Source organism: Ursus maritimus, unplaced genomic scaffold (genome assembly GCF_017311325.1).
Source record: "Ursus maritimus isolate PB19 unplaced genomic scaffold, ASM1731132v1 scaffold_24, whole genome shotgun sequence".
In the NCBI taxonomy this organism is placed as follows: domain Eukaryota; kingdom Metazoa; phylum Chordata; class Mammalia; order Carnivora; family Ursidae; genus Ursus; species Ursus maritimus.
Window position 1 is genome coordinate 44,703,407 of NW_024424897.1, and position 15,925 is coordinate 44,719,331.

A 15,925-nucleotide genomic window follows, 5' to 3' on the forward strand; every position below is an offset into this window, starting at 1 on the left:
TACTCACCAGGCTCCCTGAACTTACTGAATAACAGATAAGCAAGTATCTATTTTTTGTACATGTTACCTTTATCTGTTAAGGAGAGAGACTACTACAAATAACCACAAAACTTGTCAATGGGAAACTGACAGGAATCAACAAGGTTATAGAGTGCTCAAAACAGAATGCTTTATAAAAATCCTAGTATTGTTCTATAAACACCAATACAAACAAGCCCATAACAGGAATAAATAATATCCTCCAGCATTTAACTCAGGTGTAACAAAACAAAAAGAAGCAAAACCACAAAAACCCCTGAAGTTTAAGATACTGCTTCAGTATTTTCAAAAGCTTAAAAGACTACTTCATCAAGTACGAATATAGATAAAGCAGCTTACCTCCAGAATAACTCACCCTCAGGAGCCTTTGTAATTTAGGTGAGAGGTGGGGAGGAAGAATGAGAAGAGCTATTACTACTCAGCAGAGGAAGAAAACACCCTGAATAATCCAATTCAAATGACCAATGAAAATCAATTTCACAGACTTTGGCCACAAGCCTGCAGAAGCACAACCACCATTCTACACAACTACACCACCTAACAAAGGAGAGATGAGATACTAGAATTTTCCTTGGAGCTTTCCTGGTGTGGACAGAGACTTTAATTTGCAAGATAAGCATTCTCTCTGATAAAAACTGCTCCCACACATGCCAAGGGCAAACCAGAGTAGAGTCAGCTCTCTACCGGAGCTCCTGGATCCCTCCGGTGGCGCAGCTTTCAGAACCCTGCCTTGGGGGAAAAAGTTCAGCTAGGAAGTCCCAAGCTGTTCAATTTTTCTCTTCGATTTCCCCAGTTCCTTCTCTTCAACTCTAAAGAGATGACAGGGAAGGCATGCGGATGATTCCTCTGGGAACGATACATCCCAGGGCCTCCCCCAGACCCCAGCGCCCACTCCCCGCCGCTTCTCCCGACAACTGGGAATCCACAAACTGGTCTGAGAAGGCTGGGGCAATGGGGAACAGTCACCTTCGCGGTGAGAAAGGGGGCGGAGGCAGGAACTCGGGTTGGGCTCTACGGGAGGGGGCCGGGGCTGAGCCCGATTCCACACTGGCCCTCGGGCTGGTGGGGAGGCCAGGGGACCGCCCTCGGCCGCCGCCCCCACTGCTGGGGGAAGGGGCGGGGGCTCAGGAGCGCCGCCGACTGAGCAGGGAGGAGGCAGAGGAGGAGAGGGAGGCGGGGCGGGCAGGCCCAGCCCAGCAGCTGGGCGGCGCGACTCACCTCTGCTCCCGGCCTGCGGAGCCAGAGCGGCTAGGATCCCTCGCAGCTCCGACGCGGAGATCCGGACACGCTCCAACCCCTCCGCCATCTTCGCGGCTGCTGCTACAGCTGCAGCCACTCCGCCACCACCGCGCGCAGCCAGGAAACCACGACGGACGGGCGGTGCGCGCGCTTACCCACCTCCCACCCGTGTCCCCGCCCCCTCCCGCCTTCCTCCCCTAACGACGGTGGCCGCACTGGGAGGAAAAGCTCTGAACGCAAGTTCAGCGGCTCCGGAGAGCTGGGGAGGAGGGCGCTGCGCGTGCGCAGAGGTGTGGTCGGGAAGGTGAGCTGAGGCTGGAGTTGGGAACGCGGCTGCTGTGAGGTGAGGAGAGGCCAGGCTAAGCCAGGCCAGGAGACGCGGGCGTTCGCGGCGGTGGCTGCTGTTGCCTCTGTGGTGGCCATCGAGGACACTGGTGCTGGTCAGGGGCTCGGGCTGACGGAGACACCCCACAATCCGGCCGCCTCCAGTCATCTTAGGCCAAGGTCTCCCGCCACAGACCCGGACTAGCGCCCCAGGCTTTTACTTGAAGACCTTAAAGGTCTTGTAAGAGCAGTTATTATCCGTGTGTCCCCCTCCCCCCTTTTCTAGAGAAGCTTAGCAAATTGCCCAGGGTGACACAGGGGATGAGTATCAGAGTATCAGTCTTTTCCTTTATGGCGGACTACATCCCCAAGACCCCTGACTCCCCCCCCCCCCACCACCACACACACACTTTTCTTAAAAAAAAAAAAATACAGTATAGTTGGCTCTTGCTGAGGGAAGGTTGTGTGGAAGCATGTCAAAAGGTATTGTAAGTCGATTTGGGAAGTTCTGTATCATTGTGGGTTCTTGGAAAAATTACTTGACTTCCCTGGATCTGTGGTGGTTGTCTTGTTTTGTTTTTTACATCTTTAAAATATAACTGATCAGAAGACTGGTACTTTAACTTGTTCCTGAGCCCCTGTTCAGAACTGCGGTGACAGTCCCTCCCCCAAGGCTGCTTCCCTCCACCAATCCCATACAGTCTATTGGACCTCTACACCATCAAAGAATAGTTACCAATAATTTTCCTTAGACTAGGTCTAAAAGATTTGAACAATCTGTGACAGAACTCATTCAATCCCTATTACGTGACACACATTTCACCTCCAGAAGGCTAAGCAGATGGAGAATGTCAATAGATAGGTGAAAAGATTCAGTGTTTCAGAAGAAGGAGATTAAGTTGAGTGGTCAGAGCAAATGGCAATCTTTCAAACATACGAACGAAATAGGATGAAATATTAAAAACTATAATTCTTTTTTTATTATTTATTTGAGAGAGAGAGAGAGAGAGAGAGAGAGCAGGAGCTGGGGGAGGGGCAGAGGGAGAGGCAGACTCCACTGCTGAGCAGGGAGCTGGATGAGGGGATGGATGCCAGGATCTTGGGATCATGATCTGAGCCAAAGGCAGATGGTCAACCGACTGAGCCACCTAGGTGCCCCAAAACTAATACGTTTTAACATTGAAGTTAAGACATTGCATTAATTTTTTTTTCAAAAGATGGAAAAATAATCTGAACAAATTCTTAGGAAAAACATGATTGCCAAATTAATGCAACAGTCTCTGTACTGCAGATGAGATACGTCAAAAGTTTAGCCAGCTCTAGAGAATTTACCAGAACTCAGAGGGGAGAATATAACATGAAACTATGAGAGACAAGAATAGAAAACATGGAGAATGGATCCAGAAAACTAATAATAAAGTACAAGTTCCAGAAGGTGATAACAGAGCTGACTGAGAAGCAGGAATCAAAGAAGTAATAGAAGAAAATTTACTAAGTTGATGGGAAAATTTAAATTTAAGACTTAAATTTAGCTCTCAGATTTAATGGTTCATGAAATAACAAGGTAAAAATAAATGAACAATCATAATTAGACCTGTATTAAATGAAAACTTCTGAGTTTAAAGAATTAAAATGTGTTTGACATAAAACAGTCAAGATATATAATTTTTAAAAAATTTAAAGCCAGTTGCAGAACAATATATAGAGTATGGTTCTAAGTGCAGCAAAAAACCATATATTGTATATGTAAGTTTCTATATAAATACGTCCAAAAAAAGGTGTGCAAGAAAACATACTAAACTTTTTAAAGTTGTTATCTTTATGGAAGAGAATAGATTTAAGGGTTAGAGAGTAAAAGGTCTTTATGTTTCTGTAATGTTTTAAATTCTTCTAGTAGGAATTTGGTCACATATGGGTAATCCAAAAAATAACAAGTTTGGATAGTGGAGAAGGGAGGAATTCAAATTCTTTTTTTTCTTTTTAAATATTTTATTTATTCGTTTGAGAAAGAGAGTGAGAGAGCACAAGCGGGGAATGGGGGGGGGGGGAAGGGAGAAGCAGACTCCCCACTGAGCAGGGAGCCCCATGCAGGGCTCAATACCAGGACCCTGGGATCATGACCCAAGCCCAAGGCAGATGCTTAACCAGCTGAGCCCTCCCAGGTGCCCCTGGAGGAATTCAGTTTCTAAAACCAAAAACTGTACAGGTCATGTTTGCTGAGCACAGAGTAGTAAAACTAGATATGAATAATGACAAATTAAGCAAAATCTAGCTACTTGGAAATTTTCTTAAAACAAATTTTTTTTTTTTAAAGATTTTATTTATTTGAGAGTGAGAGAAGGCACGAGAGAGGGGAGGATCAGAGGGAGAAGCAAACTCCCTGCTGAGCAGGGAGCCCGATGTGGGACTCGATTCTAGGAATCCAGGATCATTACCTGAGCCAAAGGCAATCACTTAGCCGAGCCACCCAGGCACCCTAAACATAAATTTTAAATAACTCATAGCTCAAAAAAGTAAACAAAGATAAGATTGTGGATTCTTTAAAAATTAAAATTAGGAGTGCCTGGGTAGCCCAGTCGGTTGGGCATCTGCCTTCAGCTCAGGTCATGGTTCCAGGGTCCTGGGATCGACCCCTGCTTCAGGCTTCCTGCTCACTGGGGAGTCAGCTTCTCCCTGTGTCCCTCCCCCCTCTAGTGGTCTCTCTCTCTCTCTCTCACTCTCAAATAAAATCTTTTTAAAAAATTAAAATTAATGAAAATATTGCATAGCAAAACCTATGGTATATCATTAAAGCAGTACTCAAAGGAAAATTAATAGCCTGAGTGCGTTTATTATTAATTTTAAAAGAAGGCAATCCAGTAATAGCACATCTGGGTATTTACCCCCAAAATACAAAAACACTAATTCAAAAAAGATACATGCAGCTCTGTGTTTATTGCACCAGTATTTACAATAGCCAAATTATGGAAGCAGCCAAAGTGTCCACCAGTAGATGAATGGATACAGAAGATGTGATGTGTATATATAAACAATAGAATATTTTTCAGCCATAAAAAAGAATAAAATTTTGCCATTTGCAGTTACATGAATGGAGCTAGAGAGTATAAGGCTAAATGAATTAAGTCTGTTTGAGAAGACAAATAACATGATTTCACTCATGTGGAATTTAAGAAACAAACGAAGGAAAAAGACAAACCACGAAAAAGACTGTAGAACTGATGGTCATCAGAGGGGAAGTTGGTGGGGGGATGGGTGAAATAGGTGAAGGGGATTAAAGAGTACACTTATCCTGATGAGCACTGAGTAATGCATAGAATTGTTGAATCACTATATTGTACACCTGAAACTAATATAACACTGTATGTTAATTATACTGGAATTAAAATTTAAAACTTAATTAAAAAATAAATAAAAATTTTAAATTAAAAAAGGTTTCTAAAGAATGAAAATTAATGGGACATCTGGGTGGCTCAGTTGGTTAAGCGTCCAACTCTTGGTTTCAGCTAGGGTCATGATCTCGCAGTGGTGGGATTGAGCCCCACATCAGGCTCTGCGACCAGTGCAGTCTGCTTCAGATTCTTTCTACCTCTCCTTCTGTCCCCTTCCCCGATTGCACGCTCTCTCTCTAAAATGAATAAATAAAATATTTTTTAAAAAGATGAAAATTAATAAGAATTATTAAAACAAGAAAATAGAATAAAGATAAAATCAGAAAATAATAAAATAGAACTTGATAAACTGAAGAGCTCATTTTTCAGAAATAAAATAGACATTAAAAATGGACACATTTCTGGCAAAGAAAAAAAAGGACATCCTCTTAGATGTCTCATAAGTAATTCAAACATCTCATGAAGTATCTGATTTTCCCTTGAAATACTTGTTGCTTCACCAGTCATATCTCAATAAATTATGTCATCATCCAAGTCAAAACCCAGGAGTTGCCCTAAACTCCCACCTCACTCACTCCACACATTAAATCCAATATCAGAATATGTGCTTTCTATTTCCGTAGTGGACAGCTATGGTATTCATTACCTCAACATTCTCACCTTTTCTCTCGAAAACTGCCCCCCCATTCCCACTCAGAAGTACCTTTTGTTTTTCTTTCCTTTTTTTCTTCTCACTTTTGCTTGCTATTTTCCCCTCAGGTACAGAAATTTGAGGCAGTCATACAATTTGGTTCACCCTTTCATCAACAAGTCCTTTCTCATTTTATCTTTTCTCCTTCATTCCATTTATTCATGTTCCTTCCCTCCCTTCTTAGGTAGCCATTCTAATTGTGTTTAATATGTGTCTTTGGATATACATGTATCTTTGAATAATATATAGTATCATTTTATGTATGTGTTTTAAATGTACATAATTGATATTGTTTTAGAAATCATTCTTTTTCATGTTTCTGTAAATACTTCTCACTATTGCATAGTATTGTCAAATGACCTAACACCCTTGACCACTGGTCCTGGGCCAAGATGTACCCATCAGAATCCTTATCCAGAATTTTTGAACTGAAACTAAGAAAAAAAATCCCTTTCCAGTGTGGAAGCCATAAAATGTAAAACAGGAGCTGTCAGCCCCCAAATGTCCTGCCATGTGGAACCAGCTGGTCTGCAATGAAAAAGAATGAAGCCAACATGCAGAAAACAGCAGAGTTGAGAAACAATGAGAAAGTCCTGGAAAAATCTCAAGTCCCTGGTTCCAGTTGTTCCTGAAGTTTCATATTCCTCCCCTTTCCATGGTTCAACTCTTCTTGGATTCCATGAACCAGTCTTATTAGCTCCATCTTGTGCCTAAGCCAGTTCATACTGGTATTCTATGACTTGCAACCAAGAGGCCTAATTATAATCTCCAAAATTTCTCTCGTGTGTCTGTGTGTTTGTGTTTTTTTAAATTGTGGTAAAGTCCACATAACATGAAATATACCATTGTAACCATTTTTAAGTGTACAGTTCAGTAGTGTCAAGTGCGTTGACATTGTTTACAACAGTCTCCAGAACTCTTTTTATCTTGGAAAACTGAAACTATACAACTTCCCATTCCCCTTCCCCCTAGCTTCTGGCAACCACCATTTGAGTGTCTGAATCTGACCACTCTAGGTACCTCACATTAGTGTAATCATACAGTATTTGTTTCTTTGTGACCGGCTTATTTCACTTAGCATAGTATCCCCAAGATTCATCCATGTAGCCTGTCAGAATTTCCTTCCTTTTTAAGGCTGAATGCTATTCCATTGTATGTATATACCACATTTTGTTTACCCATTCATCTGTTGATAGATACTTGGGTTGCTCCCCCTTTTTGGCTATTATGAATAATAATAATTATGAATAATGCTATATATAATGCTATTAACATAGGTGTACAAATATGTCTTTGAAACACTTTGAATTCTTTTTGGTATATACCCAGAAGTGGAATTGCTGGATCACATGGTAATTCTGTTTAATTCTTTCAGGAACTACCGTACTGTTCATAGCAGCTGCACCATTTTATACTTCCACCAATAGTACACAAAAAGTCCAATGTCTCCACATCCTAGCCAACACTTGTTTGCTTAATAGTCATCCTAATAGGTGTAAGGTGGTATCTCATTGTGTTTTTTTTTTTTAAGATTTTATTTATTTATTCGACAGAGATAGAGACAGCCAGCGAGAGAGGGAACACAAGCAGGGGGAGTGGGAGAGGAAGAAGCAGGCTCATAGCAGAGGAGCCTGATGTGGGGCTCGATCCCATAACGCCGGGATCACGCCCTGAGCTGAAGGCAGACGCTTAACCGCTGTGCCACCCAGGCGCCCCTCATTGTGGTTTTCATTTGAATTTCCCTAATGATTAGTGATGTTGAGCATCTTTTCATGTGCTTGTGTCCATTTGTATATCTTCTTTAGAGAAATGTCCATTCAAGTCCTTTGCCCGTTTTTAAATCAGATTTGTTTTTCCAAAATGTATCTCGATTATTTTTTCTACCCTCACTTTCAATCCAAGCACCTGGCGAGTTTCATGTAGACAATACTTCTTAAATGGAGTCCGTGATTCCAATGTTATTTCTTTCCTTTTCATTCAGCACAATGTAGCCAGAGTGATTTTTCTGAAAATACAAATTCTAACATGTAACTTACCTGCTCAGAATTGTCCAATGCCATTCCATTGCTCTTCAGAAAAAAAATTCATGAGTCATGGTCCCTTATGATGTAGACCCTGCCAGTTTCACTCTCTTTCTCTGTTACCATACTCCCCTTTGATCACTATTTTCATATATATTGGCCTTCTTTTTAGTTTCTGTAACATGCCACGTTCCTTTCATCCGTAAAGCCTTCACACATATTCCCTTCCCCTGAAACACTTTTCCATCTATTCTGCCCATTCACCTTATGGGTCATAACTTAAATTTCACTTCTCCTTAGAGCGCCTTCCTTAACCTCCTTCCTTGATCTAAATACCCTCCCATTATAGTATCCTAACACACTTCCCTGATATCACCTATCAATATTTGTAAATATATATTTATTTTTGGATTATTTATTACACATCTCTCCACTATATTATAAGCTTTAAGAGCAGGGACAAGTCATTTTTCTAACACTATATCCCAGGATCAAATAATGTCTGACACATAGAGGTGCTCAATATTTGTTGATTGAATAAAAAATACCAAAGATAGGAAGAATGCTTAGAAATATTAGTGTGTTCAACTTTATACTACAACATTTGAAATTTTAAATTGGATGATTTCCCCAAAAAGTTAAATATAAATTACCAAAATTAATTCAGGAGGAAGTGGCAAATCCAGATAAACCAATTAGCTGTGAAGTCACTGAAAAAGTTACCAGAGGTATACTTATAAGGTAAAGACAAATCATCTTTAATTGCAGATAGGGTAATTGATTGGAGAGTCAACTATAAAACTATTAGATCTAACAAGGTAATCTACTTAAGTATCCTATTCTATGCTAAATATACAAAAGTTATTACTTTTCATATATATCATCAGTAAGCAATTTATTTATTTATTTATTTATTTTTAATTTATTTATTCAGCAGAGATAGAGACAGCCAGCGAGAGATGGAACACAAGCAGGGGGAGTGGGAGAGGAAGAAGCAGGCTCATAGCAGAGGAGCCCGATGTGGGGCTCGATCCCAGAATGCCGGGATCACGCCCTGAGCCGAAGGCAGACGCTTAACCGCTGTGCCACCCAGGCGCCCCATCAGTAAGCAATTTAAATACCTAGTTAAAAATACCTTATCTCGGGATGCCTGGGTGGGTCAGTGGGTTAAATGGCTGCCTTTGGCTCAGGTCATGATCCCATATTGTCTCAGTCCTGGGATTGAGTCCTGCCTGCATCAGGCCCTTGCTCAGCAGGGAGCCTGCTTCTCTTTCTGCCCCTGCCCCTGCTTGTGAGCTCTACCTGACAAATATTTAAAACCTTTAAAAAATATATACCTTATCTCAAAAACAACAAAAATATTTGTACTTAGGCATAAATTTAATCATATCTACACAGGACTTACAAAATGAAAATCTTTTTGAGAAACCTAAAACAAAAACACCATACTAAATTGAAAGACACCCATGTTCATGGATGGGAAGGCTCAGTATTTTTAAATGTCAATTATGCCCCCAGTTCATTTGTAGATCTTAAACTGGCAACCTTGATAAAGGATTTTGAAAGTTCATTTGAAAGAATTTATGTGTGAGAAAAGCCAATACATTTTACAGTTATCATGGCAGAATGTACTAGTACAGTGAACAACTGGAGAAGGAACTGCCAGTCTGATTAGTGGAACAAAATACAAAGTCCAGAAAGTTTCCAAGCATTAACAGAAATTTAATTTTTGATAAACATGGCATTTCAGAAAAAAATAGATCATTTGGTTGGAAGTGTTATGTTAAAGATTCACAAAAGAATATGGCCAATATACAGGAAAAAATGTTTAATCACTAGTAAAGAAATATATAGTCAAATTACTAGACATATTTCATTAAATTGACAGATCAAATATGACACAGCAGGGTGAAGGGAAAAGGGCATTCCTTAAAAACTGCTGTTGAGAGTGTAAATTGATAAAATCTGCAACACCTCTGGAAGTCAGTTTGGCAGTGGGTATCAAATGTCTTAGAAGTGTGCATACTTTTTGATGCAAAATACCCTTTGGCAGAAATCTACCCACAAAGATCTTGCAACGTATCTGTTCATTACATTATTATAGACAAAAAATTATAGAAAAAAAAATCTTTATGTTCAACAAGTTATGTAAAACCTTTTTTTTAAATTATGGTATTTTTGTAAAAAGAAGTAGCCATTTAAAATGTTGTATATCTATTGATAAGCAATAATTCATATTCATAATATTGTCTGAGAAAAAGCAAGTTACCAAACCTGTCAAAAAAGTTTTGTCTGTAAATGTATGTGGGCCTGGAAAGATAAATCCTAGAACTTAGACAGCAATTGTGTTTGGGGAGGAAACAGATCCAATTGTTTTTTTAATTGAACACGCACAGCTTGTGTTTGTTCATAGGAAGGATAAAGGGAAACTTCGTGTTTAAATGCTACATTACAAATAGTGAAAAACAGAAGCATAACTTATTGAAAATTATAATTATAGAAACTTTGAGGAAATTGAGCCAAATGGAATAGGAGTAAACAAAATGTTATGATTTTAACTGTCATGTAATGTATGTATACTAAAGAAACAGGAGACAGAAAATGAACATAATTAAGAAGATAGGATTGTAAGCAATATCCCCCCTTGTGAAATAATTTTTTTAAATAAAAATTTATAACAGATTTTGAACCCAGTTCATTCAAGCTTCACAATGATGAAAAAGTAGAGACCAGTGACAGTGCCAAGAGATGGATGATAAAGGGTGAGGCGTAAGCTTTAAGCCTTCTATAATCACCAATTATTTCCTATAAAGCTTCACCAGAAAAAAACAAAACATATTTACTAAGAAACGCAGCTTCAAGGCAAGTTCCCTTCTATACAGAGATTCTGGAGCCCCAGTACTGGAGACCATTCCATTAATACCACAGACCCAGGTTTATTTTCTTGTGTTGTACATTTTCCTCCCCTACCCTTTTTTTTTTTTTTTTTTTTTTTGGAGAAATTTTTTTAGAGCAATTTAAGGTTCACAGCAAGATTGATGGGTAGTTGAAGAGACTTCCCATGTATCCCATACGCCCACAAAAGCAGAGCCTTCCCCATTATCAACATCCCCCACCAGAATGGGATTGTTACAATTGAACCTACAATGCATCATTACCAAAGTCCATGGTTTACATTATGGTTCACTCTTGTACATTCTGTGGGTCTGTTAGCCATTTTCAAAATCTTTTCATTTTAAACATATTGTCTCAGGCTTTGCTTTGACCCCTTATTTCTGGGTTTCAGAATCATGTGTGCTCAGTACTGCATCTCCTTTGCTGATGTTGAAAAAGCTCGTGTCAACATTCAAGATTTTATTCACCTCACACCAGTGTTAACAAGTTTCATTTTGAATCAAGTAACAGGGCGCAATCTTTTCTTCAAATGTGAACTCTTCCAGAAAACTGGATCTTTTAAGGTAATAATGCCTTTTGGTAATGTATCATGTATCTTTTCAAACTCCTTACCTATTTAATTGATCCTCCTGACCACCCAGTGAGGTAGGTAGAACTATTTTTATAGCTGAGAAAAGGGTTGTAGAAATTTTCCTTTGATCAAGTGCTGGTTACTTAGCATTACGGTGTTTATAAGCCACTTCTACATAATCTCAAAATCTCTTATAATTGGGGTGATGATATAATTTAGTGTCCAAAGACGTTTGAGAATGAAAGGGGCAACTTGTGATTAAACCCAGACAATAGACATTAATTTGATTATTGCAAGGCAACACGGGGAAGTGTGATTAACCCATAAACAACCAAGTTTAGGCATTCACTTTGCGTCAACTCACTATTCATTGATACCTTATTATGAACATAAAAGATCTAAATCTAGCTAAGCCCTCATCAGTAAGATCTTTTTCTACAAAATATGTCAGAACCTTTCCTCTGCATAAAGATAGACTTCTGGGGGTGCCTGGCTGGCTGTCAGAAAAGCATGCAACTTTTGATTTTGGGGTTGTGAGTTCGAGCCCCACATTGGGTGTAGAGATTACTTACATAAACTTTTAAAAATGTAAAAAGATAAAAGACTTCTGTGTTGATTCACTGCAGTAATTTCTGTTAGTTGAGTTTTAAGATCCTTTCAGGTAAAAATCTGAAAGTTGCATTTAGCACCATGCCTGATAGGTATTAGTACCTACTAAGTGGTAGTTTTAGGATTACTTTTCCCCACCATTAATGAGCACTTTTATGTTAAACACTCTATTCTCTTTTGCCCTTTGCTTCTGCCATGGTTTATTTTTCATTCATCACACATCAAATACTTCTGTTCATTAATATACTAGGCACACACACACACACACACACACATACATATAAGCAGTAGGTCTTGTACTATTAACAATTGTAGGGCAAGATAGGCTACTCAACAAACAGGTTAATGACAAGTAACTTGTGAGATACAAATAAAATAACATGTAATAAAATGCCTCATTTTGCATGGGAGATCAAGGAAGTTGAAACAGGTGATGTTTGATCTAAATTTTATAGGATGAGTACTTTTAGCCAGATGAGGGAATGAACGAAAAGAACTATATGTAGGGGTACCAGCATGCTGAGAGGTACAGGGGTATGAGCTAACCTGTAGGAGGGAAACTGGAAGCAATTTAGGATGGCTACAACAGTAACAGAAGCAGTAAATGTGCTTAGAAAGACTGCAACTTGTAAGGAATTTGTACTTACAAAATAGGCAGTCAATAAAAAGATAACATTTTTAAAAAGTCACTTTCATAACTTAGTGTAAGTATTAGAGAATGATCCTTGGGGCAGGATCAATTGAGGTTTGATAATATGCAAGTTGAGAAATGAGGCTTCACCAAGGTAGTGGCAAAGACACATATTTCAGAGGTACAATCCAGATTTTGTGATATAATGGATGGGCAGTGTTAGGAAGAGAAAACCTAGGAAAACTCCTTGGTGTTTTGAAAAGAAACTTTTTTTTTTTTTTTAAGATTTTGTTTATTTATTTGACAGAGACAGCAAGAAAGGGAACACAAGCAGGGGGAGTGGGAGAGGGAGAAGCAGGCCTCCTGCTGAGCAGGGAGCCTGATGTGGGGCTCAATCCCAGGACCCTGGGACTATGACCTGAGCCAAAGGCAGACGCTTAATGACTGCGCCACCCAGGCGCCCTGAAAAGAAACTTTTTAATCAAATCCACGGTTTCACCATCCCTTTTCCAGATTCGTGGTGCACTTAATGCAATCAAAGGCTTGACTCCTGCCACCTCAGAAGAGAAGCCCAAAGCTGTGGTTACTCATAGCAGTGGAAACCATGGCCAGGCTCTCGCCTATGCTGCCAAACTGGAAGGTACTTAACTGACTTCTCAGGGTACTGGGTAGGATCATCAGAGAAGAGTGGGAAAGTGAGATTGGTGATTATTCTGGGAAGGTTATTTCCAGGTTCCTATCTCATTATAAGCAAATTGAACAGAAGTTTATAAATTCTGAGAGACTATGGACTATGAGAAACAAACTGAGGGCTACAGAGGGGAGGGGGGTGGGGGAATGGGATAGACCGGTGATGGGTAGTAAGGAGGGCACATATTGCATGGTGCACTGGGTGTTATACACAACTAATGAATCATCGAGCCTTACATCGAAAACCGGGGATGTACTGTATGGTGACTAACATAATATAATAAAAAATCATTATTAATAAGAAAAAAAAAAAAAAGAAGTTTATAAATTCTCCTGATTTCTACTAACTAAACATGTTTCTCCCTCCCAGGGATTCCTGCTTATATTGTGGTGCCCCAAACAGCTCCCAATTGTAAAAAATTGGCAATACAAGCCTATGGAGCCTCCATAGTGTACAGTGAACAGAGTGATGAGGTAAGAAAGAGAACAGTATTCAGCATCACCTTAACAACTTTCACCATCAAATGAAACTTCTCTTCCTAGCCTACCAGCTGTTTCTTCTATCTCCTGTGTTTCCTCTTTGCCTTTCAATGTTAGCATGCCCAACCTTTTCTCTACCTATACTCACTCAGATGAGATCATTAATCTCATAGTTTAAAATATCATCTATACTCTGGGGTGCCTGGGTGCCTCAGTCAGTTGGGTCACCAACTCTTGGTTTTGGCTCAGATCATGGTCTCATGGTCCTGGGATTGAGCCCCGTGTGGGGCTCTGCACTCAGCAGGGAGTGTGCTTCTCTCTCTCTGCCCCTCCCCCTGTTCTCGCTCTCCCTCAAATAAATAAAATCTTTAAAAAATATATGAAAAAAAATATCACCTGTATTCTAACTCCAGTCCTGACCTTTGCCCTTAACCCAGACTTGTATGTCACCTGATATTCCCACTTGGAATGTCTTAATAGGCACCTCGAACTTACCATGTCTAAAACCAAACTCCTGATCTTCTTCCCCAGCGCTGCTCCTCTTCCAGTCTTCCCCATCTCAGTAAATGGCAACTTTTATCCTTCTAGTTGCTCAAACTAAATGAAGTCACCTTTGAGAATTCTCCCACACCCTACATCCAAATCTTAGTCCTACTTCCAAATCATTTCCATTATCCAGGGCATCTGGCTGGCTCAGTTAGAAGAGTATGCAACTCTTGATCTCAGGGTCATGAGTTCAAGCCCCATGTTGGATGTAGGTAACTTAAAAATAAATAAATAAACTTTAAAAAAATCGTTTCTATTATCCAACTACTTCTAACAGCCTTTACCATCAATGCTCTGATTCAAATGAACATCAGTTTTCACCTAGATACAGTAGCCTAAGTAGTCTCTCTCCTTCCACCCTTGCCCAACTAGTCTGTTTTCTAACCAACACCAGAACTACCCATTTAATAAGTTAAAACTTGTCAGCTGAAAATCCTCCAATGGTTTCCCATCTTATATACAATGGTAACCAAAATTCTTGCAATCATTTAAGGCCTGGATGAATTGGCCCATTTCAATCTTTCTGACATCATCTCCCACCATTACTGTCCCACCAAACATTCCACATCAACCACATTAACTTAGCCCTTTCTCAAAAAAGCCAAGCACTCCTACTTGGTGGTCTTTGCACTTGCTATTATTCTCCCCCTGGAATATTCTGGAGATCCACAGCACTTGTTCAAACCTATTAAAATGTCACATCACCAAAGGCCCTTCCTGAGCACACTCTATAAAACAGACTTATTCTCCATAGCATTTAGACATACCATATATTCATTTATATGCCACCCCTCCCCATACCATTAGAACATAACTCCACTGAGCACAGGGACTAGTTTATCCCCAGTGCCCAAAAAAAGTCTGAAAAAAGAAAGACGGCCAATAAAGTGTTAAATAACTAAATCTAACTTGTTGGGAAATCTGAAATACAAATCAAGTACGTTAATTTAATGTACTCTTTCAGTCCAGAGAAAATGTTACAAGAAGAATTATGGAAGAAACAGAAGGCATCATGGTACATCCCAACCAGGAGCCTGCAGTGATAGCTGGGCAAGGGACAATTGCCATGGAAGTACTAAACCAGGTAAGAGCTGTTAATTCCTGTTTAGGCACCGGTAAAGCTGATGTTTGGCTGTAGAGTCAATTATTTTATGTACATATAAAATTGATTATAAATAGACCTATTTATATTCTATATTCTTTTCACTAAAGGTACCCTTGGTAGATGCACTGGTGGTACCTGTAGGAGGAGGAGGAATGGTTGCTGGAATAGCAATTGCAGTTAAGGTAAGAAAATAGCTTCTGGAGGACTCCCCACTTCAGGCACAGAGAATTTTATTTTACATCATAGTACACTGCGGATACTTGGCTCAACATTCCCAACTGCTGTTCCTTCTCATCAACTCTTGGCACTTGAAATGGAAAGCTCTTCTCTGCCTCACTACCCTGTTCTTAATCTGTAACAACTTTACAGGGCAAAAGCAGTTACAATGAGTGGCATCCTCACAGTCCTTTTCCTGAATTCCACCTCAACAACCCACTATCCAAGTAAGGGGCTACTCTTTTCCCTAGTTACCAGAACCAGATGTGATCTAAGCAACTAAAGGCTAGTATTAGGCATACAATTTAAAATGTTTGAAGATCTATTTTTATTACATCAATCAAGGGAAAGGCTCTAGAAAAGAAATGAGTTACCTGTATTGCCTATTTTACTACAGGTATGCAGGCAAAATGCTAGTTTTAAGATGTCTAATATTCCTCTTCACAGGCTCTGAGACCTAGTGTGAAGGTATATGCTGC

General features: G+C 39.8%; 3 protein-coding genes and 1 long non-coding RNA gene across 4 annotated transcripts in view; 2 read left to right on the top strand and 2 right to left on the bottom strand.

Annotated features, from left to right (window-relative positions):
• Positions 1 to 1,472, bottom strand: part of SMG6 (SMG6 nonsense mediated mRNA decay factor) — a 229,962-nt gene extending 228,490 nt beyond the window's left edge. The window contains exon 1 of the mRNA XM_040641151.1: positions 1,258 to 1,472. Within this exon, the coding sequence (XP_040497085.1) occupies positions 1,258 to 1,345 (88 nt within the window). The 5' untranslated portion in view covers positions 1,346 to 1,472. The remainder of the gene's footprint in view (positions 1 to 1,257) is intronic.
• Positions 1,473 to 1,482: 10 nt separating this feature from the next.
• LOC121105053 lies at positions 1,483 to 6,460 on the top strand. Its single transcript, XR_005837497.1, has 2 exons — positions 1,483 to 1,621; positions 6,141 to 6,460. It is a non-coding gene; the product is annotated as an uncharacterized LOC121105053 (long non-coding RNA).
• Positions 6,461 to 7,455: 995 nt separating this feature from the next.
• Positions 7,456 to 15,925, bottom strand: part of TSR1 (TSR1 ribosome maturation factor) — a 19,501-nt gene continuing 11,031 nt past the window's right edge. The window contains exon 16 of the mRNA XM_040641152.1: positions 7,456 to 7,687. Coding sequence (XP_040497086.1) covers positions 7,656 to 7,687 — 32 coding nt within the window. The 3' untranslated portion in view covers positions 7,456 to 7,655. The remainder of the gene's footprint in view (positions 7,688 to 15,925) is intronic.
• SRR (serine racemase) overlaps positions 8,791 to 15,925 on the top strand; it is a 7,987-nt gene continuing 852 nt past the window's right edge. The window contains 7 exon segments of the mRNA XM_008695271.2: positions 8,791 to 8,807; positions 10,990 to 11,161; positions 12,923 to 13,049; positions 13,470 to 13,573; positions 15,090 to 15,209; positions 15,338 to 15,412; positions 15,894 to 15,925. The exon segment at positions 15,894 to 15,925 is cut by the window's right edge and continues 1 nt beyond it. Coding sequence (XP_008693493.2) covers positions 10,994 to 11,161; positions 12,923 to 13,049; positions 13,470 to 13,573; positions 15,090 to 15,209; positions 15,338 to 15,412; positions 15,894 to 15,925 — 626 coding nt within the window. The 5' untranslated portion in view covers positions 8,791 to 8,807; positions 10,990 to 10,993.